Source organism: Trachymyrmex cornetzi, unplaced genomic scaffold, assembly GCF_001594075.2.
Source record: "Trachymyrmex cornetzi isolate Tcor2-1 unplaced genomic scaffold, Tcor1.1 scaffold345, whole genome shotgun sequence".
NCBI lineage: Eukaryota > Metazoa > Arthropoda > Insecta > Hymenoptera > Formicidae > Trachymyrmex > Trachymyrmex cornetzi.
The window spans coordinates 36,740-45,889 of record NW_017298164.1 but is presented as its reverse complement, the minus strand read 5'-3'; the positions used below and the strand labels follow the sequence as shown (position 1 = coordinate 45,889).

The 9,150-nt window shown below is 31.4% G+C and overlaps 1 protein-coding gene across 2 annotated transcripts; it reads right to left on the bottom strand.

Annotated features, from left to right (window-relative positions):
- Positions 1 to 1,065: 1,065 nt before the first annotated feature.
- On the bottom strand, positions 1,066 to 7,830 carry LOC108763177 (pantothenate kinase 4). Of its 2 annotated transcripts, XM_018510556.1 has the most exons (15): positions 7,630 to 7,830; positions 7,084 to 7,507; positions 6,171 to 6,453; positions 5,825 to 6,008; positions 5,641 to 5,733; positions 5,226 to 5,373; positions 4,711 to 4,901; positions 3,146 to 3,420; positions 2,929 to 3,081; positions 2,730 to 2,817; positions 2,444 to 2,648; positions 2,124 to 2,281; positions 1,789 to 1,958; positions 1,279 to 1,665; positions 1,066 to 1,185 (listed from the first exon to the last, which is right to left on the bottom strand). In XM_018510556.1, exons 2-14 carry the CDS (start codon positions 7,211 to 7,213, stop codon positions 1,317 to 1,319), a joined length of 2,427 nt encoding a protein of 808 aa, XP_018366058.1. In that variant the 5' UTR covers positions 7,214 to 7,507; positions 7,630 to 7,830; the 3' UTR covers positions 1,066 to 1,185; positions 1,279 to 1,316. The 2 variants fall into 2 exon arrangements, with proteins under 2 accessions (XP_018366058.1, XP_018366056.1); XM_018510554.1 differs by having other exon boundaries at positions 1,066 to 1,665.
- Between the last annotated feature and the right edge of the window lie 1,320 nt (positions 7,831 to 9,150).

Here is a 9,150-nt window from a genome sequence, read left to right as displayed (position 1 = left end):
TATTTTTCCACTTTTTGTTTTACACTATTTTACTATTTGACCCTGTTTAAATTTACACATGTATTCATAAAACAATGCTTTTATTTTTCAATGCTATATTTGGGAAACAAATTTGAATGTAAACTTTTTGTATTATAATTAAATATCGTTTTATCTTGATTAAAATAGCATAAAAAAATGTTAGTTTGTTACTTGCAATAATATTATATTATCTTTGCATATCGTAGTATCACAGAAAATATACTTCGCAGTATTTTACATGTATATTGCAGAGATTTTTACTTACAAATAAACGTAATTTTTCTAATAATTATGGTAATTGCAAATTATATATAAAACGGTTTTATTGTCTTTAATCAATTATTTATATAATGATTTTAATCATTTACATTTTAATATAAAGAGTTCAAACATACTCGTTTATATACATTGATAGTCCTAGCATTTCTGTAAAAAATGAAGTCAATAACTAATTTTTTGTGTCAATTGTAATTGTATATGAGATTAATCGTATTACATTAATTGATAATTTATAAATGAGATAATTGTCAAATGCCGAATATAAATAAAACATTTTACAATTTACGTTTTACAAACGTTGTCTTTTTCGAGAATTTTTCTGGTTTTAACATGCATAGATATCTCAGTAATGAAAGAAAGTGACGTTGCTCGTTTATAGTTAATGGGATTTATGAAATTTAATTTAGATCTTGCGCAACTTAGATTAAAATATACTAACTAGTATAGACAAAAATATTTTTAATTAGATCTAGAATTTGGAAGGCAGATGGTAATACTAACAGTATTTTTTTCAAGACGTGAAAAGATCGACGAAATATTAGTAATATAATAAGTTACAACTAAAACAATCATACTACGTAATCATTGTAATAAAAAACTTAAAAGTAAATTTTATTGATAGATTATCAATAAAAAAATATTATTTTTATTATTTTGATATTATCAATAAAATAAATTTTATTGATAAATTATCAATAAAATTATTTCAATAATCTCATAAATATGATTATCCAATGGATCACATGATCTTTCTTTCATCTGTATGTTTGTTTCTTAACACTAGTGTAGATTCAATCACACTTCTAAAATTTAAGCGTATTTGCGCGTAACTCTGTCTTTAAGTTTTCTCTTTTTCGGAAGGCAAATGGTTGTAAATTTAATTATATTCACGGAGTAAAAAGAAGGAGACCAAATTCAAGCGGCCGGTCCCAAAAAAAATAGGCCTCTAGTTTGGTCTCCTTTTTACTCCATGATTATATTGTTTGGTCTATACAGAAATAATCGTATTGCTTGTTTTACACCGATACTTTACTTGTATTCCTATCACTAGAATTGTCGCATTTACTGAGTTCTGTTGTCTCTCCTGTACATTTTGACGGGCAACCGTCTCTTATCGCCTCTGGTTTTATTTCAATATCATAAATCTTGGTTTTCGGTGATGGTTGCTCGTATTTGCATATCACAGCATACATATCGCCACCTAAACGAAGTGCCAGCCATCGATTCTTTATGACTGCCAATTTCAGACATTCACACTTCATTTTAGCATGAAAATTCGTGTGTAAAGTTCTACCCATTCCCTCGATGATTACAAGATCCACATTATGCTCAACCATTGCAAGGCATAGATCCAAATTCAGACGACTGTTAATCGAAATAATATTAGTTATTGAATTAATGTTATTGAAGTATCATTAATTAAAGTCAAACTTGTAATTGTAATTATGAAATATTCTTTGTATGAAATATTCTATATTACATGAATACCTAAGATCCAAACAAGGACCTGCTTGCGCAGTTTCCATAGCAATGAGAGTATTGTCTTCCAGCGCTTGTCTGATAACATTACAAATTTTCGCGGCGTCTCGTAATGTGACGACCAATTCAGGATACGTTACATCATTCAAAGCTGGCATAGAATTAGCACACAATATTACCTGAAAGCATAAAAAACAATTTTAATGCGATTAAATAAATTTTTTTAATTATATAATAAATTCATATTAAAAAATATATAAATATAATATATACATAATAAATTCGTTTTTTAAAAACAATTTGAAAAGTATAATTCAAATATGAATAATATTAGTAAAACTAACTTTAGTTCCTCGTTGCAACAAATCTCGTGCAAATGGCAGAATTCCAAGAATTATATCTACACCACTATTATCGACAAAGATGGCTGCACATTTGTGAGCTGGTCCATTCTGTAATCTGTGTATCCAATCATCTAAATTATCCTCTAGCCATGGTCTGCCTATTTTATTTCAAATTTCAAAGATTATGATAATCTTCATATGATAGAATATTATTTCAAAACATATCAAGAATAGAAAAGAAGTTATTAGAACATAATTCTCGCAACACTAAATGTTACAATATTAATTTTTTTATTTAATAACAATGATTACTGGATTACCTGGAATTTTCTCTTGAGCTTCTTCAAAGCCAAAATCATTGGTTTCCAATAGCTTTGCAACATCTTTTGCACCCCAATCAAATATATTACCACTGAGAACGCCAAGAATCAAAGCCTTTATCTTTTCTACACCTTCTAACATGTCTATAACAGTTATACGTTCATGTAGGTGTCTTAATGCTTCTTCATTCTCCTTTCTTTTTTGCTGCAAACAAAGCATGCATATAAATTTCAATTTAATACGTTAATTTTAAAAATACTGAAGAAACAAACTAGAAATACTTACATGTAGATACGGATCTGGAAAATCGAATTCTTTCATGCAATGTTCGATGGTGTCCAATAATATTCTAACCGTAAGTGCCCCATATGCACTGTATATATAAGTTTGTATTACTTAAATTAATAATTCGATAAATAAATTAATTGACTTTTTTACTGCAGGCAATTAATTTTTGTATTTGTCATAGCGATGGGAAACTTACAACGGTTGTGCGTGAAGATAGTGTAATCTGTTTATGTATTTCTCCTTTAATTTCGATCCTCTGTCTTTTGCCGTTGGGCTGAGTGGTTGACTGTGAATAGCTCTTGACACAAATTTATCCACAGATTCTTCAAAACATTGCAACCAATAATCTCTATAAACAGAAACATTTTAGTCTTTACATAATTGTAATTGTTGAAATTAAATAAAAGTCTCACCTTGCCTCTTTATCCTGAGCGAGATCTGTAGTGTCAGGAATGTAAGATGCGGGATCTTTCAATAGCGGGCAGAATGTAACAGCATATTCCGCTTGATCGATTTCTAATTGATCGACTTTAATTCCGAGGTCGGTTGGCACGGAATCTTTAAAACTCGATGACCCGGCATAATTTTCTAACCAGCTGCATTTGTCTTTCTGTTCGGTGCTGTATAAATATGCTCCAATCGCGCCAAGGTAACCTTCATGGCGAAGAAAGAGAGGCGTTACCCTATCCTAAATAATAGATACGTAACAGTAATATAAATTTTACAGAAATGCAAAATTTATGCACAAAGATATTTTATACTTTGATGCATATACAGTACCCTCCATAAGTTTGGGAACACCCTACGTTTTACAGAAAAGCCATTACATGACAGCGATATATCGGGTGTTCCAGACCACCCGTCCACCCCTTTTATCTCAGAAGCAGAGCATTTTAGAAAGAAACGTTTCAGACAAAAGTTATTGGGTTCTAAATGATCTATTCAGTGATCAGATCAGTATGACCTTGGGCGTCACCAACTGACAAGCCTTATAACTCGAAAAGTACTTTATGAAAAAACATTTTATTATAGTGTTTTGGAAAGCTCTCGAGGTGTGCTACAAGAATATGCGATGAAAAATAGGGGGTTCCATTTAAAAAATTCAAAGTGACATTGCTCTGACCTTGGTGACGCCACCCAAGGTCATACTGATCTGATCACTGAATAGATCATTTAGAACCCCATAACTTTTGTCTGAAACGTTTCTTTCTAAAATGCTCTGCTTCTGAGATAAAAGGGGTGGACGGGTTGTCTGGGACACCCGGTATATATATATATGTGTGTCTGATTTAAATACTTGTAAGACATCTAAATAACAATAAAGATTTATCTAGAGCTTGTACTTATACACCTATAAGCTTGCTGAAAATATGTTGGACAATTATTTCACAGCATCGAAGCGCTCAAGATTGAATTTCGCACTTTGGTCTATTGTTTATATATATTGTCACTTGTTTTACAACGTCGTACTTGTGTTCGTTGTATATACACAGGTTATTTAATTGTAGTTTAACAGTTTCTATAAAAGTAATAAACTATTTGAGTCGCAAGTTGATTTCAGACTCCGTAAAAATTGTAAAATAGCATCGAAGAATCAGATTTCGTATGAATCGCATTTCAATTAAAATTCCATATTTTAATAGCATGTTATTAAGTCTTTAATTGAAAAAAAAAACGAAATAAAAGTACATACATACGTACGTTGTAGACAACGTTTTATTACATTATAGTTAACAAAAATAGCCTTGAGTTTGGTTGTTTTTTGTTTGTTATAGATAACGTACATATGTATGTACTTTTATTTCGTCTTTTTTCAATTAAATAATTATTTACAAACCTGTAAAACGTAGGGTGTTCCCAAACTTATGGAGAATACTGTAGTTAATTATTTTAATTATTTAATTTAAAGATATATAATAGTTAGATCTATCAAGAAAACATTGTAAAAAATCGAGAAAAAGTTAACATAATGACTAACACGAGACCAATATTTGATAGAATATGAGATAGTATGCATTGATAGTGGATGGTTACGAAGGAAATAGCCACCAAAGTAAACCCTGTCCATGTTGTAAACAGTTGCATACAAACTAGCTATGTGTCCAATATCATTGCTGATGGTGAACAGTAAGCTTCTTACAAGATCAGCTTCAGAAAATTTTGGCTGTCCTAGAATGTTATTAATATAATTAATACCTAAAACTGTTATTACGCAAATTTCATAGATATCTGATCTTTTAGATATTTGCTTGTGATATTTTAACACTTTTCAATTGTACACAAAAGAATTTCGTTATACATTCATGCTTCTAAAAATAAACTCATAAAATCATATTAATTTCCACTTGTAACTAAAAACTCTCTTAATGACTTGATAAAAAAATAATTAATAATGGATTATTTTTTATTCGATTTTAAATAGATCTTAAAAAGAATGTACTAGAAATTTTTGACGTAAACTTTTTTGATTTATTTATATATAATCTTGCTTACCACAAGCCACCGCTTTGCCAAAAGATGATGCAATAAGCTCTCCAGGTAAACCTTGGGAGGAATAATCGCCCCCATAAATATCTTTCACTAACATATCTACATTACGGTGATCTCCTCGTTCTGCAAGTTGCAGCAATTCATCAAAGTCCTAGTAGGGTGTTTTTAAAGTCATTGTTTTAATACATATCTATATATACAATTCACACGACTCAACGGTACTACGATGAAACAGAATCTTCTCATACAATTAATTTCTTATGATTTTATTTCCAAATATTTATAAAGATTTGTAAAGACACCTAATCCATTCAAATATAAAGATATTGATAACATGCACTTGGTATAGTAGTAGTAAAAAGAAATTAATCTAAAGATTATTAAGGTGTAATCTAAGAAATTATGTAAATTCTGTTACCTTTCTTTTTGTAAGTAACGATCCCAATCCCCAAAATGTACCTCCTCCCGTGGCTGTACCTCCGACTCTTTCAAATACTTCATCTGATTCTACCTATAAAAATAAAAAAAAGTCTTCAAATAAGTAAATTTATTCAGAATAACTTTTATTACTAAATAAAGTTTACTAAGTATCTATTGCTTACTTTAAGAATACTGACACCACTGCCAACGTTAACCAACAAATATGGAAATATGTTAGGTCCAGCTTTTTGAAACTTATACTCTGGATTCGCATGTCGGTGATATTCAAATGCTTCACATGGTATATTTTTAAGTAAGAAATTACAACCCTTTATCAGACAGTCTATCTCGTCTTTCTTGTCAACTCTGCAATTTTATCTTATCAATCAGTAAACATCTCTAAAAAATTTCATGTTTCACCAAAAATTAAAGATTAAACTCGAATATTTCATATTGTGAGATACTAGTAACTAGATATTGAAAATTTGATTAACAAAGAGAAAGGTCAAAATACAAGAATATACTCACAATAATCCTAATTTGTCTTGCAGCAATGGGGTATACTTGAATGCTCCGCCTCCAGTAACTTTAATACTTTTCCCATGAAATCGTTCAACATCCACTAAATTCTTTTTGACAAAGTTTAAGCAGTTCTCGATATATCTTGTCTCAAACTTAACAAAATGCAGTCTATTACCCTCGAATACTTTGTATGCTAGTTCTCCACTGTTCCCTAAACCTTCTGCATCTTCATAAAGTGCTTTGCGATAACTTACTGTTGAGTAATAGGCAATTTTGGTTAACGACAATCCTGAAATAATACGCAATAATGTATATCTAAATTTGGATAGAATATAAAACATAATAAAATGATAATAATAACTTAAGAATATACTTAATAATAAAATTCATTAAGTAATAAAGGAACATCATTATAAATTCAAAATTCAATCTTTTTTTTAAATTTGACAATCAAAGTAAAATTAAAACTATTTGAATATAATAGAATCATCAAAAATAATGTGTAATATGTAAACTATAATTTTTAAGATGTGATATAAAATCCAATATAAATTTTATTCTATTTCTCCTTTTATTATTGTTATTTTAATAAGAAAAAAATCTTTTGAAAAAAAGTCCTTATATGCAGAAAACATTACTATATATATAACATATTTGTAAATTTATATACTTTCTTTTATTCATGTCAAATAATAATTGTGTGTACAAATGGAAACGTAACTACATAATTTAGTATGCAATATGCTGCTAACGGGTATTACGTTACAGTATTGTGATAGGTCAATTCGATCGTCAACTCAATGACGATTACTTGATCTCATGTAACGGTCACGTTAACCTTTCGAGGGATCAGGGACCGCGTAAGGGACCAAGTAATTAGTAATCCCAGTCTCGGGAAGGTACCCGGTCGACGACGTACCGATGTCTATGGCGAAGGTTTGCGCATTCTTCAAATTGGCGAACACTTCGACAGCGGGTGGCAATTTGATACACCGTGGATGCGACCGTTTGTCGCTGTCGTTCTCCGCTGCCATCCCCACGTCTACCATCTATGAATGATCCGTTCGGTTTCTCTCACGATTGTGTGACTTCGCGACACCTCTGCTCTACAGGGCATTTAACGCGACTGGCAGGTTGACGAACGTGTTTACAATAGTTTACATCACGATCACGATAAGATCACGATATTATCAGCCAGATAAGCCGTTCCCGACGTACATCACCAACGTAAATGTCTGACTCGAGAGGGAAAGATCCCCTTCAAGGATTTCGTGTTTTTCTCTCTCTCTCTCTCTCTCTCTTTCTCTCCCTCTGCCACAGTGTGGCGCAACGAGGACTGCGACCTGTGTTTCACATATGATGCGCATGATGTATCATTTTATCTTTTTTTAATATTCAGTGAACAACAAGAATAAAATGATATACCATGTATGAAACGGAACGCACTTGAGATCTATTTACTTACGTTTATCCAAATCCGGTCGGCACAAATTGCAGATTTAAAAATGGACATCACGCACCACGACAAATGTGTGTATGCATATGTATGTATGTATAAATATATGATATTAATATATACAGTGTTCCGTAAGTTTTTGCCAACCGCTTTTGTAGATAGAGTGGACTAAACTGAATCGAAAAGTCCTCTACCATTTTGCAATTTTCGTAATGGTTAACGAGATATTAATTACTAAGTCGCTAAATATTGGTTTTCAATAATTTTTTACTCAAATACTATTAACTTTACAGAAAAACAGCGAGAGACAAAAATTGTTTACTTTCTTCTCATAAAGTTCTGAGAATTTTTTCAAAATTTTTTAATACCGTATTTTTTCCTGATGGTAAAAATACGAAATTTCAGTATTAAAAAGTTGATAAAAAATTCTGAAAAAAATCTTAGATTTCTATGAGAAGAAAATAAATGATTTTTGCCTCTTGCAGTTTTTCTGTAAAGTTGATAGTATTTGATTAAAAAATTATTGAAGAACAATATTTGGCGACTTTTAGTAATTAATATCTCGTTAACCATTGCGAAAATTGCAAAATGGTACAGGACTTTTCGACTTGGTTTAGTCTGTTCTATCTGCTCAGAATGGATGATACCGAATTTTAGGGACTACTCTGTATATACAGATATAGACCCTGTGCAGAGGCACTCCGCATCGGGCATAACCGCGAGATAGGCAGGGAGGAATAGAAAGAGAAACACAGAAGAATATCTGTTTTTATTGCACGCATTTATAATATTGTTACAGATGAGCACATAAATTTATCACAGATAAATTAATAGGTTTTGTTGAACCAGAAAGAAATCTGAGAGTGGACATCTCGGTCTTTTTCGTATACCAAACCTTGTAGGGTAGTGTCACGTTTTTGTAGTTCTTTTCCATATTATTACGTGATTATATAGCCATCAAGGACGAACAATCAAAGTTGATTATTCGTCTTTGTCTAATCCACGTAATAGTGAAAAGAACAAAAACGTAGACATTACCCTACGAGGTTTGGTGCACGAAAAAAACTGGGATGTCCACTCTCAGGTTTCCCTCTGGTTGAATTTGTATTTTTCATAACTTCTCTTTCGCTAATAGCACATTGATTTCCTTTTTAGCATAGAAAGTGTAATTATGCAGGCCTGTTCTTTATATACTTGAACCTTCTGTACTCTTTCCGTCTTTCCTCCCTGTCTGTTTTCTGTAGTTGGACTGGTGTACCGTACACTTTTCGAACTTAAAGTGAGATAGATCTGACCATGATAAAAAACAAGGGTATGCTCATGCGCATGACCAATCAGATTTTTGTCCTTGCTTACGTCACAACGAGTAGCTTACGCCACTGTTCAGCAATTTCAGATTGTTTTGGAAAGATAAAATATTTAATTTTACTGCCCTCAGTTTTTTTTGTTTTTTTCATATAATTGCCGCATCCTTTCACTATGCAGGTCATCGTGAAAATATTTTTAACATTAACTTCTACCGATGACAAC

Coding starts and splice junctions, on each gene's coding strand:
- LOC108763177 (XM_018510554.1), bottom strand. CDS start 7,213: ATGGTAGACGTGGGGATGGCAGCGGAGAACGACAGCGACAAACGGTCG. Junction 3,421..4,710: donor CTATCAAATATTGGTCTCGT/GTTAGTCATTAT, acceptor TCTATTATTTAG/GATAGGGTAACGCCTCTCTT. Junction 2,818..2,928: donor TATCTTCACGCACAACCGTT/GTAAGTTTCCCA, acceptor TTATATATACAG/TGCATATGGGGCACTTACGG.